We start from the raw sequence: 25,472 nt of genomic DNA, 5'->3' as shown, positions 1-25,472 counted from the left end.
TTAATTCACTCACGGGCAAATAAATCTTCATATCATCAGCGTAACAATGGAAAGACACTTTATATTCTAAAGAAAGCCCCCAATGGTAGCATTTAAAGGGAGAAAATAATTGGAGCAAGAATTGAACCTTGTGGGACTCCTCAAGGCAGATGTAATCTTGAAGAATTACAGCCCCCAATATTAACAGAAAAAATTATTACTATGTGAGATAAGATTTAAACCATTTGAGAACATTACCTATTAAACCAACCCAGTGATCTAAGCAGTTGATTAACATCTCATGGTCCACCATATCGAACACTGCACTAATGTCCTAACAGAATTAAAATAACATTATCGCCATTATCAAAGTGAAACAAAGATGTAATTTAACACTTTGACCAACACTGTCACAGTGCTGTCACAGGACTTGCCAGACTGAAATGGCTGACTAATTGAATTTATATTGATATGTGCTTGTAGCTGCTTAAATACCACTTTTTCTAAAACCTTGGGTAAATTTTAGATTGGCCTAAAATAATGGAAGAACTGTAGCATACTTCAAATCTGCTGGACAGGTGGCAATTGTTATTAAGGTTCAGTCCCTACAGTATAGCAACAATCTGATTAAAAAGATAAGGTGACATGACATCACCTTTAGATGAAGAAGGCTTTAGATGTACAATATCTACCAAAACTGGAAGGGTAATGAAATCAAATTCTCTCCATTCTGTGCTCCAAGTGCTACTACTTGGGCAGTAAGAGGGCATGAGACAGACCCTGAAAGTCTGTCACATGGCAAATGTGTTGATTTGTACACAAGTCATTCCAAAGGGAACAAACTTGGAAGGTGGTGGCTTAGGTGGTAGGTGAATCTGGTGTCTGTTGTGCAACAATTCTATTGCGTTTGTGTACTCTGTTTGTCACTGGGATACAGTAGTGATTTATTTAATTAATTAATTAATGTTATTGGCTGTTTTCACTATGACTGCTTCAGCAGTCAGCACCAAGCTTCAGACACACCTCGCATCTAGTGTCAAGGGCGGCGCCCCCTTCATCCATGCAGAAATCAAGTATATCTTGCTTTTTTAGGAGATCGGTTTCCACACACACGTCATCTTTGAGTTTGTGTCAAGTGCACACTGTGGTTCTCGCTACTCATGCGGTACACGCTATAAAAGGTTTATTTTCCGTGTTAATCGGAGTTTGATAAGAGTCGCGACACAAGACAAGCAAAAAGATTCTGTGGCTCTCGGTTTCTGCGACGACTGGACAACCATAGACAGGGAGAACAGCATACAGCTTATGTTCTGTCTCGTCTCTTCTCGTGTGAACTGAAAAATCATTTGTCGCTGGAATCTTATCACGTCGCGTCTGGTTAGGACACGGTGTAAAGGTAATTTAGATCACTGCAGTCCTCACACATTGACAATTTTAAGCATGTGTTCAAGCGCTCTTGAAATCTAACCAAGTGAAGCTACTGCAATGTTTTAATAAATTAAATCTGATTGTGATGTTAACATGTGACTTGTTTATGTAGGTGAAACTTAAATGTGCACTTTTCATCATCTTTACAAACATCTTTTAAACGTGGTTGCATTTAGAAAAATAAAACTTGTTTTCCACATGTGGTTGTGTGACTAATTTAGACGTTGTATAGAATATGTAGGCTAATATTTATAAAATACCTAACTTCTATCCGGCAGGTGCAGTTAAAACCTTTGCACTTTGTCCAGAACCAAAGATGTGATGCAGCTCAAATTGCAGCTGACGAAAACTCATTTGCTTAAAAAAAAAAAAAAAAAAAAAAAAACTTTCAATGCCACGTATTTTACTTTCATATTCAGTCCACCGTTCTCACAGATAGTCACAGATTTTACTCATTCTGCCGTTTTGCTGCCAAAGGTAAGAGGAATTTGCAGAAAATAGGCATGAAGCAAAGCATTTGGACCAAATAAGGAATCATGGTGAAACCTTTAGACGTGTTCTGCAAAACATGCAGATGTAACTTGATTTTAAATGTAAATTGTGTGTGAAAAAAATTACAATACGATAAAAAACAGTGTTGTTTTGCAGATGTTGCTGTTTTGTCACTTTAATTCTGATCATGTTTTTCTATGTTTGCTTTTATGTTTAATTTAATTAATATTAAATTAAAATATTTTTTTCTGTGATATAAAGCTATTAATTTATTATTGTCTTACTATTAAGTATTTAATGTTTTGCACAAATTATAATGTAAGGTGTTTTAATATATTAGTCACCAACGAAATTGCCAGATTTCAACGTCAATGACTATAAAAAATCTCTAAGATGACATTAATGCTTTAATATAGAAAAGTTGGTTTCATTTCCTTAAAGGGACAGTTCACTCAAAAATACAAATGCTTTAATTTATTCTCTAAGCGTGGTGTTTATTTTTCTGTTGGACAAAATAAAAAAATAAAAAAGGTTAGAATAATGGTCACAGCTCTTAACCATTAAAAAAAGTTCAGAATGACCTCTTTTGTAAAACTCTCTTTTTTTTGCCTGCACTATTCTTTTAAGAATAGTATCCTATTCATTGTCCTGGAAGGGGCAGGTTATAGAATAGGTGACACACACACACAAATATATATATATGAACTGAACAGAACATATATGTTCCTGGGCAGCATATTATTCAGAGTGAAACATTTTAATCTATGTCTTTTTGTTTCAGACTTCACAAAATGTCTGGAGAAGACAATTACACAGACTATGATACTATCATTGCAGAAATTGAAAGCAGGGAGAATGCAACCAAGCAGTACCAACATGTGATCAGGATGATTTACTTGATTACATATTCTGTTGTCTTGATCCTCGGTGTCACCCTCAACTTCATCGTCATTATCATCAGCTGCCTGAAAAACAAGAAATCGCCAACGGTTTACTCTTGGATTACGGCGTTGGCTTTAACACACTTAGTCTCCAGTGCATTTATTGTTTATCAGCTCCTGTATGCTTACAATAACTTTGATTGGAATTATGGAAACGCAAGCTGCAAGCTGTCATCCTATATCACCTATGGCAGTATGTTCTCCACAGCAGCCATGCTGAGTCTCTGGAGCATTAGTTCTGTTATTTTAAAAATTGACTGCTTGAATCTTTGCAAGAACTGTAACATCATTCTGATTTCATTATCCTGGGCTATTGCAGCAATCTTGGCATGTCCTTCACTGTATTCCAGAGAGGTCCGATATTCTCAGTGCATTGATGATTATGACACGGACGAATTGAAAACTACTCAAGAGGGCATTGCCAGGCTGAAGGCAGTCGTTATCATGAGATTTCTCATTGGGCTTCTTGCGCCAGCTTTGGTAATGTTTCTCAGCTGTTTGACATCAGCTCATAGAAACTGTAAAGACTGCAAGGAGCAGGCACAGATCATCTGTGCTATAAAAATTGCCTTTTTTGTGTTCTGGGGCCCTCAGATCTTCTTAACCATGCTTCAAGCCACTGTTACCAACAGCCTGGATCCAATTTTGTTGAAATATGGACTTCCAGTAGCTACTGCACTAGCCACAGCCCACTCTTTAATCAGCCCGGTCATCTATTTCTTATTCGGATTTAGTTTTAAAATGAAGTGGATGGAACATGACTCAGATAAGTGCGAAACTGTGCTTGATCGAGGGAGACCACTGTTGCCTTGCACCAATAGCCCCAAATAAGCCAGGACTGTCTGTGTGGAGTTTCTCAGAGGTGAATTGGAGACACAAACTTGTCTGTGTAGTGAATGAGAAAGAGTGTTCTCCTGTGATGGAATGGTCATCTAGCAGTGTTTTCTCCACCCTTGGACCAAAATCCCTGCGACCCTACTGAGGATAAGCAGTTTGAAGAATGGATCGCTGACTTTCTGTTGTAGCAATTCTAAAATACATCAGCAAGGACTGTTAAATATACACCATGTCCACAAAATGCATGCCAGCTATTTCTCAATTCAAGTGAAACATTTATTTTAACTCCTAATCCAAACTCTGAAAATTTATTATCATGAAAAATGGCTCTGTATGTTCCAAATTAATGCTTGCTTAATGCATCGCATGTAGGGCATGCTACAGAAACACTTATCCACTATCTACTGTATATATACTGTGTATTCTGTATATGAATATCAACCTTATAGAGGACCATTTGAAGCTGTTTTTTATTGATGGTGTGTCACAATAGTGTTGCTGTTTTGTCATAATACTGTAATGTTTAGTTTATTATAGATATAAGAATTTGTAAGTATATACTTGTAGTCTATATATGATTGCAATGTGAAGAATAGGCTTTATTACAAATGAATGTATTTTCATGTTATGTGTTTGTTCAAACACTACAACCAGGAAGTATGACAACATTAGCCAGGTTCTATCAGCACTTCCCTGTTAAACATTGTACACATTTTTTAAATCTTGCTTATTGGTTATGAAGCCCTGAATGGTTTAGGTCCTCAGTACTTGGGTGAGCTCTTAGCTCATTATATTCATTCACGTTCACTGTGATCTAAAAAAATCTGGCAATTCAATATCTAGAATCTGAAAATCAAGTCTTAAATAAAAACTTTTTCCTATTTCTGTACCAGTCTTCCAAGCTCTGTCAGTTTAAATTTAGTTTAAAGACTGATCTCTTCCATCTGACATACACGTAACACACTTGTCATATTCTGTAATACAAATAATTTAAAGGGTATTTAGGCTGCATTAATTAGGTCAACCAGAACCATGAACGCTTGTTAGATTTTAAGAAGAATGTCATGTACATTATTATTATTAATAATATTAATATTTTTTGGTAATTCACTGTTTTTTGTTTGTTTGTTTTTTGATAGAACACAAAAAAATGCATTACAACAAAAGAGAGAAAATCCATTAAACCACTGCCTTCCCAGAACCTTCCCCCATCCCTCACCTGTCCCATCACACCCCAGGACCCAAATAAACAAAAGTAAAACAATATGAGATTAAATAAATATATATAAAAAAGATACAAACAGAATTGGTAATAATATTAACAACAGAATGACATCTTTAGAAATTACCAAAATCTTAGAGACTATGGAAATCCAGTTCTTCCAAATATAGTAGCAGGTTTTGCGTGGTTATTCCATGCAGAAGACAGTTCCAGAGATAGTATTTTCAAAAATGCATGAATCCAGTGCTTAGCAGAAAGGTAGTCAGGGGTAATCAAATTTATTTGCCGCAGTCAAATCTGCCAGGCAAAATTTCTGTTCTTTCTCACTTACAGAAAATTTAGAATTATCATTCAACAATAAAATAACAGGATCTTTGGGAAAACGAATCTTGATAACCTTGTATAAAATATCAAGCACAATATCTCAAAATTTTTGCACATCTGGACAGTCCCATAGCACATGTATCAAAGTGTAAAGGAAACCTGGTCCACAAAATATGCAATATGGATGGTGTGAAATACCACAGCAGAACGAATTAATTAATTAATTAAAGTGTGGTTAAATATTTGTGATTAGAGTTTAAAGATGCATGGAATGTATTAACCCACACTGTGTCCCATTCAATGCTACTATTATAGGCGGTCAAATCTTATAACCGCACTCTAGCTTTAGGGAGATTATCTTTATTAAGATATGAAAGGCAAAGGTAAAAATAAGAAACAATTCCTATGCTTGGCACATTTTGAATCCATTGCACTACTGGGTGAATTTTGGGTGAAGATTATTACCCCAATAAAAATTTTGATGTTTTAATGCAGAATGAAGTTAAAGTCTTAAAGGAAATATTAAATCTTTCAAGTCTTGGAAATCTAGAATTGATTTCTCTCCATTCATATCATTCAATTTTAGAATATCTTTTGTAGCCCAAGTTGGCTGTATATGGTTGTCCACCAGAAAGCAGATTCAGATTGTGCCATATGGTAGTAAAATTTTGAAATCAAACAGGTGAAATATACATTTTTCATACTGACATTCGGGCAGATACATCCATCGTTTAATATCAGACTAAACTTTTCCATACATTGATATTTAGTTTATTTTTGAGATGAGAATTAACGTGGGTCTGAGTCCGATCCCTAAATATTTAACTTTTGTTGATAATAGTATATTGTTTATAGAAAAACTAAGACCATAAGAATTAAGAGGCATCAAAATAGTTTTAGAATGATTAATTTAAAATCTCGATATATGCCAAATTCATCTATAATTTTGAGGACTTTAGGATTTAAGTGCTGCAAGTCAGATGGAAATAATAAAGTGTCATCTGGATTTCAGGAAAAATAATGGCTTGATGTGTGTTAGAGAGCCACACAGATGGGAAATCAAAAATTACCTGTATTACAGTGTATGATGTAGCTGTCCATCAGTGTAAACAATGTGCAAAGTAATTAAACCAAAAAGTACACGATTTATAAAGTTATTGGCTTCTAAAGTAAGGAGTCGACTCTGAATCGCTGAAACGAGTCGTTATAGATTTCAAATCTTTTGCCCATCTCTATGTACGTCACTAGGAACACTTTGCATAATAATCTCCGCCTACCGTCTTGGGAGAAACGATACTCTGACCTGACCCACCCCCCACCCCCCACACAGACGCTCTGGTTGGTGTGAGAGCATCATGTCGAGGAGACAGTGTGTTTTTAATTGTAAAGGCAAGTTTGTTTTATTTTCACTGCCAAAGATAAAGATCAGAAGAACCAATGACTAAAATTCATTTTCACCACAATACCAGAGCAGTACAACAAATCCTTGTTGTGTTCACAACATTTCACTGATGGCTGCTTTTCTAATCTTGGTGAGTACAGCGGGATTTTTAAAGCGTTTGGCCATAAACGAGGGTTCATTACCAACTTTATTTATACCAACAAGCATCTCCGAATCACAACCTGTGAAGTTGTGTTTGTTTTCTCCCGAGCATCTTATCAGTATGTGTGCTGTCTGCAGCCTTTGTCTGTGCTGATCTTCATTTACAAATACTTCATTAAAGTGTAACAAGTGCTGCTAACAGATATTCTGTGATAAAGTAATCCATATGAAAACAACGCGATGTCCTTTTTTCACGTCTCCCTTCATTATATCTAATGTGACCACACCCCCCCCCTTGAACGCGCTATTCAGATTCAAACTGAAGCGCGCGGCTTAAATACGCACACACAGAAGAAAAAGCAGCGAGACTGTTCAAGTTTTTTAATTTACTGTTTGCTTCGCGATGAGAGGAATAAGACATAATTCACCCCAAAAAGATGCTAACGCATTGTTTACCATAAAGTTGTGTGCGGAACAACCAATCAAAACTGACTATGTTAGTTGACCAATCAGAACACAGTATGCTACCGAAAGTTGGGATTTAAGGAAACTGAATCTTTTGAACTGCTTCGCGTGAACCGTTTGGGGATCTCTGAGAATTGAGGTAATTTTAAAATGATATTTTGACAAAATGACAATGTTTTTAACCTTGGATGGATTTAAACCTATTGTACAGGACTTATAAACCGTGATAGGAAGCTTCGAATTTTCATCTTACTGGCTCTTTAATTAGAACACAACTCACTCCGAGGGGACCGAGCTTTGAAGGTGGTGGCTTAGGTGTTAGGTGAATCTGTTGTCTGTTGTGCAACAATTCTCTGTTGGTCATTGAAATACAGTAGTGATGTAACTAATTAATTAATTAATTAACGCTACAAAACATTTATTTTCCATGTTAATCAGAGAGTTTGATAAGAGTCGCGACACAAGACAAGCAAAAAGATTCTGTGGCTCTCGGTTTCTGCGACGACTGGACAACCATAGACAGGGAGAACAGCATACAGCTTATGTTCTGTCTCGACTTTTCTCGTGTGAACTGAAAAATCATTTGTCGCTGAAATCTTATTACATCGCATCTGGTTAGAACACGGTGTAAAGGTAATTAAGATCATTGCAGTCCTCACACATGATAATTATAAATTAATTCACCCAAATATTTAAATTATGTCATGAATAACTTACCCTCATGTCTTTCCAAACCAGTGAGACCTCTGTTTATCTTCAGAACACAGTTTAAGATATTTTAGATTTAGTCAGAGAGCTCTCAGTCCCTCCATTGAAGCTGTGTGTACGGTATACTGTCCATGTCCAGAAAGGTAAGAAAAACATCATCAAAGTAGTCCATGTGACATCAGAGGGTCAGTTAGAATATTTTGAAGCATCGAAAATACATTTTGGTCCAAAAATAGCAAAAACTACGACTTTATTCATCATTGTCTTCTCTTCCGGTCTGTTGTGAGAGAGAGTTCAAATCAAAGCAGTCTGGATATCCGGTTCGCGAACGAATCATTCGATGTAACCAGATGTTCGTGAACCATTTCAACAAATTGAACTGAATCGTTTGAAATGGTTTGTGTCTCCAATACGCATTGATCCACAAATGACTTAAGCTGTTAACTTTTTTAATGTGGCTAATACTCCCTCTGAGTTCAAATAAACCAATATCCCAGAGTAATTCATTTAATCAAATGGTTCAGACACGTTGTGTGTCATTCTGCTTCACACTGAAACACGCATGAAAGTGAAAGTGAAAGTGACGTGACATTCAGCCAAGTATGGTGACCCATACTCAGAATTTGTGCTCTGCATTTAACCCATCCGAAGTGCGCACACACAGAGCAGTGAACACACACACACACACACTGTGAACACACACCCGGAGCAGTGGGCAGCCATTTATGCTGCGGCGCCCGGGGAGCAGTTGGGGGTTCGATGCCTTGCTCAAGGGCACCTAAGTCATGGTGTTGAGAGTGGAGAGAGCACTGTACATGCACTCCCCCCACCCACAATTCCTGCCGGCCCGAGACTAGAACTCACAACCCTTTGATTGTGAGTCCAACTTTCTAACCATTAGGCCATGGCTTCCCCAGCAGTATGTGCAGTATCATTAGCTCCTCGGTTCTCAAATCGAACGCCTCCGACAGAAACTGTTCTCGGTGCAGTGTACTGATGATCCTAAAACTGATGCAACCGGTTCTTGACTTGAGAATGACTCAATCTTTTGTTCGTTATCTGGCTCGGCTCAGTTTTCATCTTCAGTTCTCTCTTCACAGCAGTTCAGTCAGTGTACTGTTTGAGTACATGAATTACTCTGGGATATTGGTTTATTTTAACTCAGAGGGAGTGTCAGCCACATTAAAATAGTTAACAGCTTAAGCAGGAAGGGCGTCATGCATTCATGATTTTTGAGGGGGCACATGGGGGGGTATTAGTTATGGTTCTCATGTGACACAGCAGCTACATTAGCAGGTATAACTTATATAGGCTTATGTTTTATTTAGTTATTGTTCCTTTTTATTCAAAACGATTCCAAACATGCTTAATATTTTTAGGAATTATCTCGATTTTCAGATATGTGTAAGTAAATGCATTTTGCACCTTTAAAGATTGTTATCTGATCAATAAATGGTAATGGGCAAAGTAGTCTAATCTAACTACATATAAAAACTTTTTACTTAAGTGCCATACATGGGTGTCATGCCATAAAATATTTTTAATAAGACTGAATTTGCATTTAATGTAGATTTTAATACCAGTATTGTAAGTTACTTTTTTTTTTAACAGAGAGTAAAGAACATTTAAATTATCAAAGAGCATTTTCATTCAGAGTTCATGCACTCTCAAAACACCGCATTTCAGTGATGACTCTTCTGCACGTCTCTGATTGGCCACTGCATTCATAAGCGCTACCGAATCGTTTCTGATTGGTTACCATGAAGCATGATGCGAACACATCTGTCTCTGGCTCAGTGCTAGCCAGCGAATGCAGATTTGAATTAACAGCTGATGATGTGTACTGAACGATCTAATCACACCGGTGTGATAATATCAAATATCTAAAAAATATTATTCGGCTATTTTTTGTCGTTTGGAAGCTGTATCCACTTGTCTCAAAAATGTGAGGGGCACGATTTAGTTCGATTTTAGAACTGGTTCAAGAAGATCCGGTTACATTGAGTGATTCGTTCACGAACCAGACATCACTACACTGCAGTGAACACGCTCACAACAGACCTGGAAGAGAAGACAATGATGAATAGTCGTAGTTTTTGCTATTTTTGGACCAAAATGTGTTTTTGATGCTTCAAAAAAAATTCTAACTGACCCTCTGATGTCACATGGACTACTTTGATGATGTTTTTCTTAACTTTCTGGACACGGACAGTATACCGTACACACAGCTTCAATGGAGGGACTGAGAGCTCTCGGACTAAATCTAAAATATCTTAAACTGTGTTCCAAAGATGAACGGAGGTCTTACGGGTTTGGAACGACATGAGGGTGAGTTATTAATGACATAATTTTAATATTTGGGTGAACTAACCCTTCAAGCATGCTAAAGTGCTCTTGAAATCTAACCAAGTGAAGCTACTGGAATATTTTAATAAATGAAATCCGGTTGTGGTGTTAACATGTGACTTGTTTATGTAGGTGCAGTTCTCTTTTAATCTTAGAATCACAAACTTAGATGTGCACGTTCATCATCTTTACAAACACCTTTTAAACGTGGTTGCATTTTTTCCACATGTGGTTGTGTAACTAATTTAGACCTTGTATAGGCTATGTAACCTTATAATCCAACAGGTGCAGTTAAAACCTCTGGACTTTTTCCAGAACCAAAGATGTGTTGCAGCTCAAATTGCAGCTGACGAAAACTGAAGCTGAAAAAAAAAGAGAAAAAACTTACATATTTAATGCCACGTATTTTACTTTCATATTCAGTCCACCGTTCTCGCAGATAGTCACAAATTTCAGATTTTACTCATTCTGCCATTTTGCTGCAAAAGGTAAGATGATTTTACAGAAAATATGCATGAAGCAAAGCATTTGGACCAAATAAGGAATCATGGTGAAACCTTTAGAGGTTTTCTCCAAAACATGCAGATGTAACTTGAGTTTAAATGTAAATTGTGTATGAAAAATGTACAATATGATTAAAAAAACATGCAGTGTTGTTTTGCAGATGTTGCTTTTTTATCACTTTAATTCTGATCATGTTTTTCCATGTTTGTTTTTATGTTTAATTTAATAAATTTATGTTAAATTAAGATTTTTTTCTGTGATAATATATGAATGTTATTTTCTCACTATTAAGTATTTAATGTTTAGCACAAATTATAAAGTAAGGTGTTTTAATATATTGGTCACCAATGAAAGTGCCAGATTTCAACGTCAATGACTAACACAAGAAATCTCCAAGATCACATATTAATGCCTTAATATAGAAAAGGAGCACATTACATATATATCTGCTGGTGCCTCATTTGGAAAAATAAACTTTTTTCTCCATTCCTTAAAGGGACAGTTCACTCAAAAATACAAATTCTCTAATTCATTCTCTAAGCCTGGTGTTTATTTTTCTGTTGGAAAAAAGTTTGTAATAAATCTTTTCCATTAAAATTTTTTTTAACAATGACCTTTTTTTGTAAAGATTTTTTGTTTTTTGTTTTTTTTTTGCCTGCACTATTCTTTAAAAAATAGTATTCTATTCAGTGTCAAGCAAGAGCAGGTTATAGAATAGGTGACACACACACACACACACACACACACACACACATACATATATATATATATATATATATATAAAAGAACTGAACAGAACACATCCGTTCCTGGGCAGCATATTATTCAGAGTGAAACATTTTAATCTATATCTTTTTGTTTCAGACTTTACAAAATGTCTGGAGAAGACAATTACACAGACTATGATACTATCATTGCAGAAAATGAAAGCAGGGAGAATGCAACCAAGCAGTACCAACATGTGATCAGGATGATTTACTTGATTACATCTTCTGTTGTCTTGATCCTTTTTTTTTTTAATTGACTGCTTGAATCTTTGCAAGAACTGTAACTTCATTCTGATTTCATTATCCTGGGCTATTGCAGCAATCTTGGCATGTCCTTCACTGTTTTCCAGAGAGGTCCGATCTTCTCAGTGCATTGATGATTATGACTTGGACGAATTGAAAACTACTCAAGAGGGCATTGCCAGGCTGAAGGCAGTCGTTATCATGAGATTTTTCATCAGGCTTCTTGTGCCAGCTTTGGTAATGTTTCGAGGGATACCACTGTTGCCTTGCACCAATAGCCCCAGATAAGCCAGGAGGACTGTCTGTGTGGAGTTTCTCAGAGGTGAATTGGAGACACAAACTTGTCTGTGTAGTGAATGAGAAAGAGTGTTCTCCTGTGATGGAATGGTCATCTAGCAGTGTTTTCTTTACCCTTGGACCAACATCCCTGTGAAATATACACCATGTCCACAAATGCATGCCAGCAATTTCTGTATTCAAACTGACAAGTGGAACATTTCTTTTAACTCCTAATCCAAACTCTGAAAATTTATGATCTACAACTGTATCGCATGTAGGGCATGCTACAGAAACACTAAACCACTAAGTACTGTATTCTGTAGTATATGAATATCAACCTTATAGAGGACCATTTGAAGCTGTTTTTTATTGATGGTGTGTTACAATAATGTTGCTTTTTTTTGTCATAATACTGTAATGTTTTGTTTATTAGCCCTGAATGGTTTAGGTCCTCAGCACTTGGGTGAGCTCTTAGTGCATTATATTCATTCACGTTCACTGTGATCTAAAAAATCTGGCTATTCAGTAGAATTCTGAAAATCAACTCTTAAATAAAATCCTTTTCCTATTTCTGTACCAGTCTTCCAAGCTCTGTCTGTTCAAATTTAGTTTAAAGACTCATCTCTTCCATCTGGCATACACGTAACACACTTGTCATATTCTGTAATACAGATAATTTAAGGCTGCATTAAGTAGGTCAACCAGAACCAGGATAATGGCTTGATGCACAATTATAACACAACTCACTCCGAGGGGACCGAGCTTTGAAGGTGGTGGCTTAGGTGGTAGTCGAATCTGGTGTCTGTTGTGCAACAATTCTCTGTTGGTCATTGAAATACAGTAGTGATGTAATTAATTAATTAATTCATGTGATTGGCTGTTTTCACCCTGAGGTTGCCACACCCCGCATCTAGTGTCAAAGGCGACGCCCCCTTCATCCTTGCAGAAATAAAGCATATCTTGCTTATTTAGGAGATCGGTTTCCACACACACGTCATCTTTGAGTTTGTGTCAAGTGCATATTGTGGTTCTCGCTACTCATGCGGTACACGCTATAAAAGGTTTATTTTCCGTGTTAATCAGAGTTTGATAAGAGTCACGACACAAGACAAGCAAAAGGATTCTGCGGCTCTCGGTTTCTGCGACGACTGGACAACCATAGACAGGGAGAACAGCATACAGCTTATGTTCTGTCTCGTCTCTTCTCGTGTGAACTGAAAAATCATTTGTCGCTGGAATCTTATCACGTCGCGTCTGGTTAGGACACGGTGTAAAGGTAATTTAGATCACTGCAGTCCTCACACATTGACAATTTTAAGCATGTGTTCAAGCGAAATCTAACCAAGTGAAGCTACTGCAATGTTTTAATAAACGAAATCTGGTTGTGATGTTAACATGTGACTTGTTTATGTAGGTGCAATTTTCTTTTAATCTTAGAATCACAAACTTAAATGTGCACTTTTCATCATCTTTACAAACACATTTTAAACGTGGTTGCATTTAGAAAAATAAAACGTGTTTTCCACATGTGGATGTGTGACTAATTTAGACGTTGTATAGAATATGTAATCCGAGAGGTGCAGTTAAAACCTCTGGACTTTGTCCAGAATCAAGGCAGTACCCATGGCAGTAGCCAGGCTTTGAAAATTAGTGAGGTTCAGGGGGTTTCTATAATAACCTAATTACAGAATTGTGCTATAAAAACCCCTATAAATACAACTAATTATATTCACCAACACCTGAAAAGTGTCAGAAATGTAGATGTTTTTGGAGGGAGGCTTATTTTTAAATCATACCCTATTTACTGTATTATCAAAGTTTGTTAATACTTTACTATGGGGTGGATAATTTTATCAGTTGTTTATTATTAATGCAACCATACATATTGCTGATATTGTTTTTATTTATAACCATTATATAGCTGTTAACTTTGTCTAGTGCTCTTATGAATGTTTATAACATGATTTGTTAAAGTTTAACTACCGTACTGAATGACTAAGCATTGACTTCTTAATGGATAGTGTTTGCGTATTTCTGTACCCTAAGTAACTTGATCTACAGATTTCTGCACTAGAGTGAGACGGGGTTTTGATAGTGTTGATAAAGTGTCTGACAGGTAATATCATTTTTTTTTCTTATCGAATGTTATATCTTGTCAGCAATACCGTGTCCATAGACTTTTTGATCTGAGTGTCCAGTTACACTAACTTTACCCACCAAACGTAGATTGCAAAAGACAAGATTACGAAAGACATTAACAGGTTAAGCATCAGCTCTAGTGAAGCAGAGGAAAATTTTTACATATTTTGACGGGATCGATCCGGGTTCGTATCCACCTTTTGGGTAATTTTTTTCTCCCTTTTAAAATCACATCAGAAAATAATTTATTTTCACTGAAAATAAAGTGAATAATCAATAAGTTGGAAATAAAGTATGGGGTAGAGTAAGAGTAAGGGTAGGGTAGATGTAGGGGTAGGGAGGGCTTTATTGTCCCAATAAGGTGGCATCCATTTAATAATTTGAATTAAAATTAAAACTGACACTCAGTAATTATTGCATACTGTTTTATAATGAACTACAATACTGAGGTGCAGATAATATATATATATATATATATATATATATATAATAAAGCAAAATTATTTTAAATATTTTGGAAATTAGATCAGTTAAAGTTATCGCTGACCCTAAACCGCAACTTTGTACTTTATTAACTTTCTAAAGAGTCAAATTAAGTGGAAAAAAACGAGTTAAAAATGCTTATAGCAGATCTGGCAACAAGGCGGCTGTGTCTCGCGCTCTCGCTCAAAACGCTCTGAAGACTCGTTCACTTCGACAGCGTCTTGCAGCAATCATACCACAGACTCTAAACATTCTAAATTATACATGAAGACATTCATATGAGGAGTTTAGCAGTAAATTAATCAATCAATGAACAATTTTTTTTTTTTAAATGAAAAATTTGCAGAGGTGATGTCTTAGCTGGCTACAGGCCTGGCTGCAGCACAAATTGCAGCTGACGAAAACTGAAACTGAAAAAAAAAAAAAAATCCAATACCACATATTTTACTTTCATTTTCAGTACACCGTTCTCACAGATAGTCAGAGTTAAGATTTTACTCATTCTGCCATTTTGCTGCAAAAGATAAGATGATTTTACAGAAAATATGCATGAAGCAAAGCATTTGGACCAAATAAGGAATCATGGTGAAACCTTTAGACGTTTTCTGCAAGACATGCAGATGTAACTTGATTTTAAATGTAAATTGTGTGTGAAAAATGTACAATACGATAAAAATTAAAAAAACATGCAGTGTTGTTTTGTAGATGTTGCCGTTTTGTCACTTTAATTCTGATCTCGTTTTTCCTTGTTTAATTTAATTCATGTTACATTAAGATTTTTTTTTTCTGTGATTATATATGAATTTGTTATTGTCTTACTATTAAGCATTTAATGTTTTGAACAAATTATAAAGTAAGGTGTTTTAATATATTGGTCACCAATGAAAGTGCCAGATTTCAACGTCAGTGACTAACACAAGAGATCTCTAAGATTACATATTAATGCCTTAATATAGAAAAGGAGCACATTACATATATATCTGCTGGTGCCTCATTTGGAAAGATAAACTTTTTTCCCCCATTCCTTAAAGGGACAGTTCACTCAAAAATACAAATTCCGTAATTCATTCTCTAAGCCTGGTGTTTATTTTTCTGTTGGAAAAAAAGGGTTGAATAATGATCACAGCTCTTTCTCATTAAAAAAAAATTAACAATGACCTCTTTTGTAAAGATTATTATTTTTTGCCTGCAGTATCTTTTAAAAATAGTGTTCTATTCAGTGTCAAGGAAGGGGTAGGTTATAGAATAGGTGACACACACACACGCACGCACGCACACACACACACACACACACACACACATATATATTTATATATATATATGAACTGAACAGAACATATCTGTTCCTGGGCAGCATATTATTCAGAGTGAAACATTTTAATCTATGTCTTTTTGTTTCAGACTTTACAAAATGTCTGGAGAAGAAAATTACACAGACTATGATACTATCATTGCAGAAATTGAAAGCAGGGAGAATGCAACCAAGCAGTACCAACATGTGATCAGGATGATTTACTTGATTACATATTCTGTTGTCTTGATCCTCGGTGTCACCCTCAACTTCATCGTCATTATCATCAGCTGCCTGAAAAACAAGAAATCGCCAACGGTTTCCTCTTGGATTACGGCGTTGGCTTTAACACACTTAGTCTCCAGTGCATTTATTGTTTATCAGCTCCTGTATGCTTACAATAACTTTGATTGGAATTATGGAAACGCGAGCTGCAAGCTGTCATCCTATATCACCTATGGCAGTATGTTCTCCACAGCAGCCATGCTGAGTCTCTGGAGCATTAGTTCTGTTATTTTAAAAATTGACTGCTTGAATCTTTGCAAGAACTGTAACATCATTCTGATTTCATTATCCTGGGCTATTGCAGCAATCTTGGCATGTCCTTCACTGTATTCCAGAGAGGTCCGATATTCTCAGTGCATTGATGATTATGACACTGATGAATTGAAAACTACTCAAGAGGGCATTGCCAGGCTGAAGGCAGTCGTTATCATGAGATGTCTCATTGGGCTTCTTGCGCCAGCTTTGGTAATGTTTCTCAGCTGTTTGACATCAGCTCATAGAAATTGTAAAGTCTGCAAGGAGCAGGCACAGATCATCTGTGCTATAAAAATTGCCTTTTTTGTGTTCTGGGGCCCTCAGATCTTCTTAACCATGCTTCAAGCCACTGTTACCAACAGCCTGGATCCAATTTTGTTGAAATATGGACTTCCAGTAGCTACTGCACTAGCCACAGCCCACTCTTTAATCAGCCCGGTCATCTATTTCTTATTCGGATTTAGTTTTAAAATGAAGTGGATGGAACATGACTCAGATAAGTGCGAAACTGTGCTTGATCGAGGGAGACCACTGTTGCCTTGCACCAATAGCCCCAAATAAGCCAGGACTGTCTGTGTGGAGTTTCTCAGAGGTGAATTGGAGACACAAACTTGTCTGTGTAGTGAATGAGAAAGAGTGTTCTCCTGTGATGGAATGGTCATCTAGCAGTGTTTTCTCCACCCTTGGACCAAAATCCCTGCGACCCTACTGAGGATAAGCAGTTTGAAGAATGGATGGCTGACCCAGATCACAACAATGAACTGATGTGCTTAGGAAAAAGCTGCCCATGAATTGTACATAGGTATTAAAGATCGATGTAGCAATTCTAAAATACATCAGCAAGGACTGTTATACATACACCATGTCAGCAAAATGCATGCCAGCATTTTCTCTACTCAAACTGACAAGTGAAACATTTCTTTTAACTCCTAATCCAAACTCTGAAAACATGAAAAATGGCCCTGTATGTTCCAAATTAATGCTTGCTTTCAAGTTATATTCTGATTTTGTTGATACACTGCATCGCATGTAGGGCATGCTTCAGAAACACTAACCCACTATCTACTGTATATTCTGTAGTATATGAATATCAACCTTATAGAGGACCATTTGAAGCTGTTTTTTATTGATGGTGTGTCACAATAGTGTTGCTGTTTTGTCATAATACTGTAATGTTTTGTCTATTATAGATATAAGAATGTGTAAGTATTTGACTGTAGTCTATATATATAGTTGCAGTGTAAAGAATATGCTTTATTACAAATGAATGTATTTTCATGTTATGTGTCTTTTCAAACACTACAACCAGGAAGTATGACAACATTAGCCAGGTTCTATCAGCACTTCCCTGTTAAACATTGTACACATTTTTTAAATCTTACTTATTAGTTATGAAGCCCTGAATGGTTTAGGTCCTCAGTACTTGGGTGAGCTCTTAGCTCATTATATTCATTCTAAAAAATCTGGTTCAGTATCTAGAATCTGAAAATCAAGTCTTAAATAAAATATTTGTTCCTATTTCTGTACCAGTCTTCCTAACACAGACACACTCTGTCAGTTTAAATTTAGTTTAAAGACTCATCTCTTCTATGTGGCATACACATAGCACACTTATCACATTCTGTAATGCAAATCATTTAAAGGATATTTTGGCTGCATTAATTAGGTCAACCAGAACCGGGAACACTACTTAGATTTTAAGAAGAATGTCATGTACATTATTATTATTATTATTTTATTTTTTTGTACTTCACTGTTTTTATTTTGATAGAACACACAAAAATACATTACAACAAAAGAGAGAAAATCTATTAAACCACTGCCATCCCACACCTGTCCCATCGCACCCCAGGACCCAAATAAATACAAAAGTAAAACAATATAAGATTAAATATAAGTATAATTACATATAAATATAAATAAGATTATATATATATATATATATATATATATTAAAGATACAAACAGAATTGGTAACAATATTAACAACAGAATCTTTTGATTAAATGACCAAAATCTTAGAGACTATGGAAATCCAGTTCTTCCAAGTAGAGTAGCAGGTTTTGCGTGGTTATTCCATGCAGGAGACAGTTCCAGAGATCCTGAATCCAGTGCTTAGCAGAAAGGTCATGAGGGGGTCTCCAGCACTGAACTAGTCATTTATTTGCCGCAGTCAAAGCTGCTAGCCAAAATTATTGTTCTTTTTCACTTACAGAAAATTGAGAATTATCATTAAATAACAGGATCTTTAGGAAAATTAATCTTGATAACCTTGTATAAAACATCTGATAACCACGCTCTAGCTTTAGGGAAATTACGGTATCTGTATTAAGATTTGAAAAGCAAAGATAATAAATTGGCGTATTTTGAATCCATTGCACTACTGGGTGAATTTGAATATTATTAACCCAAGGAACCTTTTGAAGTTTTAATGTAGAACAATGTTGGAAAAATAGAAACAAAGTGTTACAGGAAATGTTAAATCTTGAAAATCTAAAATAGATTTCTCCATATCATTCAATGTTAGAATATCTTTTGTAGCCCAGTTGGCTGTACAAATGGTTGTCCACCAGAAAGCAGATTCAGATTGTGCCGTAGTATTGGTGTGTCACATAGTTTTAGATGGAAAAGGGGGTTCAGTCTTTTTAAATATTTAGAGTGTGTAAGAAAAGTATAGGTCCATAGTGTAATGATTCATACATGTAAGGCCAGAAAATTAAAAATCTTGAAATTGAACTGGTGAAATAAGCTCTTGCTATATTACTTTCCACGAGGACTGTGAACAAGGAGCAAACTATTTTTTTAACCAGGGGCAGAATAAAGGACTTATATAATTTAAAATTTGAACAACCCCATCTGCCTTTCATTTGAATTCTTTGAAGTGTAGAACACTTAATGCGGGGACATTTTCCATTCCAAATATATTTTATTAGGCTAGTAAATAATCTAGTTTTTGCCAATAGTTTGTAGGTGGGGGGAGAGGAAGCATGGAACTAATAAAATTGATGCAAAATTATATTACTGACATTCGGGCATAAGGTGATGAACATCCATCATTGAATATCAGACTAATTTTTGGCTTGATGGACAACCCTGCTCTGTACCTCTATGACTATTAAACCTATCTGAGAATTTTTGTCAAAATATGTTTGATGATTTAACTGAATTTATATATTAAAATAACTTAAAATAAACATAAAAATACAGTAGTTATGGACTATGGGAACTATATTTGAAACAAAACAAAATTGCAATATGCATTTCTACTCAAAAGTGTCCACATACAGCTGAGTTGTTAAAACAATAAAAATGTAAATTTTAAATGAAAACTACATAGCCTAAGATGTTAAAGTAACCGAAATTAGTAACATTAAGGGATGAAAAGTATTTAGGTACAGCTGTTTCATATGCCTCAAATACTGAAGAAAACCATAAAAAGTATTAAGCAATTCACGTAAAATGCCACCAAATTCTTCATTCTTCAAACTGGCATGACCTTTATGGGACATTAACACATCATTTAAGGGTAACTGCACCCTAAAATGAAAATGTTGTCATTAATCATTAATCATTTCAGAATACTCCTTCTGCCATCAGTGGTTCAACCGTAACATTATAAAGCGAGGAGAACACTCTTTGTACACAACGAAAACTAAAATAACAACTTTATTCAACAAGCCGTGTCCTCTGTGTTACTCCACATCACCGTGGCACCATTTTGGAGAATATGAGCTGAATGCAGCTTGTCACTTCATACATTTTTTTACGGGTTTGGAACAACATGGGGTTACGGGATTAATGACAATTTTCATTTTGGGGTGTAGTATCCCTTTAGGTTAGACCCTTCCTTTTAACAAAAGAATAAAAACAACAGAAAATATTAATAATTGAATCCCACAAACCTTGCACCTGTTTATAGCGTACATTATTAATCTGTCTGTGATTGAGAAAGAGAGAGGAGAGAGTGAGAGGGGTGATTTGAGTGAGTGTGATTAATAATTTATTAATATTTGTGAGTGAATGTGTGTACACATGTATGTGCACATGGTTGTGCTAACAAGGTTTTTTTTTCTGTATGCATTGTTGGGTTGTTGGGTTCAAAACTGTATAATTAGAGTGAGTGCAAGGAGTAGGCTTGGTCTGCTTCCATTTGGTTGTGTATTATGCATTAGATATCTTGCTCTTCTGCGAATCAAATCATTGAGTGCAGCCCTTTCAACATTTTACTTATGTAGTGTAATACTGTAAAAGTTGTAATCTAATTCCCTTTCTAATACTGAAGTTTGTTCAGAATATTTATTTTTAAGTCTAGGAGAAAAGGAAATGGCTTTGTTCCTTAAAAAGCCTTTGAGAGATGCCGATAGCATATCATAATTTGACACTGGGTCAAATAATGATACAAGCTAATTTCCTCCATTTCCACTTCCTCTCTCTCTCTTATTAAACAACAATAGGAGTCAGATTTTTGTCTTACATTTGATGATGAGACTTGGAACCAGATTCTGTCCCGTGTTCATAACTCCTCTATTTGTGCACGTCACAGTCGTATCCAGTTAAAATGTATTCATCGAATTTACTGGACAAAAGTGAGGTTGGCAAAAATCAATCCTGGTATTGATCCTCTCTGTGACCGTTGCCATCAGGCCCTGGCAGACTTAATGCATATGTTTTGGACATGTTCATAATTAAATTCTTTTTGGCTATCAATCATTAATTGTTTTTCTTTAGTGACAAAGAAACAGATTGAGCCTTGCCCGTTGGTAGCACTTTTTGGACTTTCGTCAAATGTCACTGATTTGCCTGGAAATATTGCAAAGTCTTTTGCATTTTTAACATTATTAGCCAGACGGCGCATTCTCCTGCTGTGGAAACAAAAACTCCCTCCATCTTTCGATGACAGCTTAAACTCATGTAAACCACACAGGTATTTTTAAACTTCTCACATACCCACACACTCTTTCTTGATCTGTGCATATCGAGTTTCTGCTTCAGTGAGTCATCTCAAGAAGTATGTTTCTGGCTTCCTTCTTTTATGTAGCTGCAGGAGCACCTCTTCCAGTCCATAGAGACTGGCATCAGCTTAGACAGCAGAGGCTTCAGTGACATCGTAGTACGCAAGGACTGGTGCAGTCATATTAATCAGATGACCCATCAAAGCTGACTTTGTCTGTATGTGCATTTCTTGTGATTTATTTCCAACCCTGTCAACTCCACTCTTTGCAGCAACCATTCTAGTTGAGTGTGATGTTGTTCCAGGGAGGACCGATAGAGGAGTATGTCATCCATTAAGACTTCCATACCATCCAGCACATTTACCTCTGGAAGATCTCAAGGGGTGCTGAAAATGCCAAATGGAAGCCTCCTGAAACAATATCAAAATGGTTTATTGGTTTCGTTTGAAGCCCTTTAGCAACCCCAAAGAACCGAACCTGGGCTAAATACTGTCTAATCTGCTCAGAATTTGAATAAAAGTTTTAAAACCTAAACAAGCAACAAAGTTTTGGGACTGGTTATTCCCTCATACCTCAGATAAATGCGGTATTTATTTTCAAATGAGATAAAAAAAAATTTCAAAATATGTGTTCAAGCATTTTAAATGCACACTAATATTATAATATTCGTGTCAAAATATTTTTAAAATGTGGATGCAATTATTTATAATTAAACAGTGTTGTAGTCGAGACCAGCTCATTCGAGTCCGAGTCCAGATCGAGTCCAGAGAGGGTCGAGTCCGAGTCAAGACCGAGTTCAGAAAGGGTCGAGTCCGAGTCAAGACCGAGACCAGAGAGATTGGGTCTGAGACAAGACCTAAAGAAATCTTCAAGAGTATGTCAATGTTTGGTGGAAACAATAAAGGTTAAAAGGGCCACATAGTATGTGGTGTAAAGGTAATTTTATTAATATTATGAAGTGTTACTTGTCAATATTAAGTGCTCATTTTTTTCACATAACATCGTTGTACCACTATACACATCCATATAACCTTTCTAGTACACATAATATTACTGTACGACTCTATATTGTAATTCTACATAACACTTCTAGTACAAGTAACATTACTGTACCACTATACCTGTAAATGTTCAACTGTAACAGCTTTTACATAACTTTTAACCTTGAAGCTTAGCTAATAACTGCTAATATCCTTACAATGTATTGGATTATGTGCACTTTAGATGTTGTGAAGATTAGAGATGGGCATAATTACTTTTCAAAAAAATAAGTGAGGAGACCATCCAGCTACCCAACCAAGCACGATGTGGTCTCATGATCAATCCACCCCAACTAAAAACTCTCTCTACTGGCGCAGAGGAAGCGGGGACTGACAACAGTTACTATTTTATCACTTTCTGTAACAGCAACGGATAATCTAATGCTAATTTCCCTGGATGGTGCGTTTTAATGCAGGGTAAAATACACACTATTTTTTTTTTTTTGTTACGGAGGGCATACACACAAGAGCCGAGTGACTGTCCAGGAAAATTTCATCCAAAAGTGTGTATGTGCCAGGGGAAGAAAGCTGGATCAAATGCCATATAAGTTCAATGCATTCTGTCAGACATTGTTTTTGAGGGGGAGATGTTTAGTGTTGAGACAGTCAGTCTGTGTCTGTATTCATTATATAATTTAACTAAACAATATTTGTTTGTTTTTCTGTGACCATTTTGTCCTACTTTGTAAAAATAACACAGTTGAGAGAAATAATGTAGCAATGTGGCTTTCTGGAAAGCGGGATCACTACAGGCGGATGGGAGGAGGGTAACTTAAGGCCGGTGACACACTGGCTGCGTGGCGTCTCTACTGCGTGCCAGAAACGTGGTGGCTGCTTCGCGTTTTCTGTGTCTTTACACACCAGAAGCGTGCCTGCACGCGGCGCTTGGCGCGCTGCTGCGGCTGTAGGTGACATAGAGGGAGGCCGCCAAAAAACCAGGCTCTTGTCTTCATGACAACAATATCAAATGTATTTTTTTTTTTTTACACACCTACTGATAAGACACCATCAACAGTATTGACGGCAAAATAGAGTATGTTTGACAGGTGCAATATTTGAAAATCGATCATTATTAATTTATTTTTAAAATTACATTTATATCTGAATTTATGTCAACCTATAGACTTTCAAATATCAAAATGTCATGAATTAATATGTATTTGTGTACAAAATGACATATAAACATATTTTCCTAGTATATTTTGCCTGGAAATTCCAACATGCACGCGTGTCGCGTGAAAAATAGGCGTCGGTTCTATTTCTAGCATGCACGGGTTTTCCGCGCGTCTCACGCAGACAGTCTGCAAGATCTATGGAAAGCCAAATGGGTCAGAATACGCGTGCTTTTCAACGCCGTATTCATTTTAAAACGCCGTTTTCATAACGCCGCCAGGCGTTAAATAAGCGCCGTTACGCGTTAAGTTAACGCAAGACGCCACCACGCGTTAAAATAACGCCACACGCCGATAGACGTTAAGTTAACGCGACACGCCACTTAAGATGCAGATTTATTTACTCATCTACATGGACACACCTCTCATGGCTACAAGGACTCTACGGCAAGTCAGAGCATCCAGTTTGCAAGAGCGCGAAGATGGCTAGCCCTTACAATTCTACATATAGCTTTTGTCTCATAAAGTTATCACCCCAGGCATGAATAAGTGCAAATTTGGAAAAGATTTTATTCAACAGTTAAATTAATAAGAAAGTAATATTATTATTGTATTATTATATTATATTTTGAGTAGGCTATCATTTCAATTTAATAAATAGTTGGCGATAGTTTCACAAAAATAGAAAATCTGTTTATTTACATTTACATTTACTCAACCTAATGTTGTTTCAAACCTTATGCCTGTATTGCGTTTGAGGAAGATATTTTGAAGAATGCTGATAACCAAACTGTTTTAGTCTGTAAATATATTACGATTCCGATGCAGCTTCTGAAACAAAAGTAGAGCATATGTAATTCTAAATTAAATATCATTTTTCTTATATATATATATATATATATATATATATATATATATATATATATATATATATATATATATATATATATATATATATATATATTTATAAACATAAACTGAAATGATAATCATAGCTGAATTAAGCAGAACTGCAGAGCTGACCCCCACTAAAAATAGACTTATGGGAGTCCCCCCTGATATTTTGTATTAGCATCAACAACAAAGGCAAATCTGAATAATAATAATAATAATAATAATAATGCAATTAGGATAGTAAATAAGATTAAACAGATGGAGTATGGGGATTGAATGAAGGCAGTAAATGTTTATTGGTTCACCTCAGATCGTGAAAGCAGACTGCAGTATTGTCATTCATCATAACAAACAGTGTAGAGATGACTCCCTCGGAAGAAATCCTGCAGGCGCCCCTGAACATATGGACTTAAATTTCAGGAACACTTAATTTGCTCTATTTCTTAAAAACAAATTCAAACAAAGTCACAGCTGATAGCGGTGCATCTCCAAACAAACACACAGCTGTTTCTGAACAACGTTTATGAATGAATCTGCAATTTAGAACAAATCTAGCGAGTCAATGATTTACCCATCACCCATTCATAAAGAGAGTCATTTGCTTTGTGATTCATTGGTAAGGCAGTGACATGCTGCCACCTACTGTCGGTTTCAGTTTCATTTGAAAGTATAAATGAGTCATTTAAATCGTTTAATATTTCCATTTTCAAAACTTTATATTTTAACATTTTAACATTAATTTCATTACATCGTTCTTATGAAATACATTAACGCCACCTCCAAGTCTTCTCAAAAAGTCTGCATAATCCTTAATGCAACAGCAGAGTTCTGTGTCTTGCAAAGCTGAAATGTTGATGCTGATTTCATTTGACTGGTAACTTATTCTTCTGGATTGTATTTTACTAATTTAATAAAAATTAGATGGAAAATGGGATCAAAAAGC

General features: G+C 36.0%; 2 protein-coding genes and 1 long non-coding RNA gene across 4 annotated transcripts; all 3 read left to right on the top strand.

Moving 5' to 3' along the window:
• Positions 1–1,024: 1,024 nt before the first annotated feature.
• On the top strand, positions 1,025–4,566 carry LOC127958465 (chemerin-like receptor 1). Of its 2 annotated transcripts, none has more exons than XM_052557341.1 (2): positions 1,025–1,375; positions 2,681–4,566. In XM_052557341.1, exon 2 carries the CDS (start codon positions 2,691–2,693, stop codon positions 3,669–3,671), a length of 981 nt encoding a protein of 326 aa, XP_052413301.1. In that variant the 5' UTR covers positions 1,025–1,375; positions 2,681–2,690; the 3' UTR covers positions 3,672–4,566. The 2 variants fall into 2 exon arrangements, with proteins under 2 accessions (XP_052413301.1, XP_052413302.1); XM_052557342.1 differs by lacking the exon at positions 1,025–1,375 and adding an exon at positions 1,780–1,884.
• A 459-nt stretch (positions 4,567–5,025) lies between these two features.
• LOC127958467 (uncharacterized) lies at positions 5,026–21,238 on the top strand. The gene is made up of 2 exons (XR_008154037.1): positions 5,026–5,157; positions 18,658–21,238. It is a non-coding gene; the product is annotated as an uncharacterized LOC127958467 (long non-coding RNA).
• Positions 13,008–18,049, top strand: LOC127958466 (chemerin-like receptor 1). Its single transcript, XM_052557343.1, has 2 exons — positions 13,008–13,354; positions 16,102–18,049. Exon 2 carries the CDS (start codon positions 16,112–16,114, stop codon positions 17,090–17,092), a length of 981 nt encoding a protein of 326 aa, XP_052413303.1. The 5' UTR covers positions 13,008–13,354; positions 16,102–16,111; the 3' UTR covers positions 17,093–18,049.
• Positions 21,239–25,472: the final 4,234 nt, after the last annotated feature.

This window comes from Carassius gibelio, chromosome B5 (genome assembly GCF_023724105.1).
Source record: "Carassius gibelio isolate Cgi1373 ecotype wild population from Czech Republic chromosome B5, carGib1.2-hapl.c, whole genome shotgun sequence".
In the NCBI taxonomy this organism is placed as follows: domain Eukaryota; kingdom Metazoa; phylum Chordata; class Actinopteri; order Cypriniformes; family Cyprinidae; genus Carassius; species Carassius gibelio.
The sequence above is the reverse complement of the archived record's forward strand: the minus strand, read 5'-3'. Positions and strand labels throughout refer to the sequence as shown.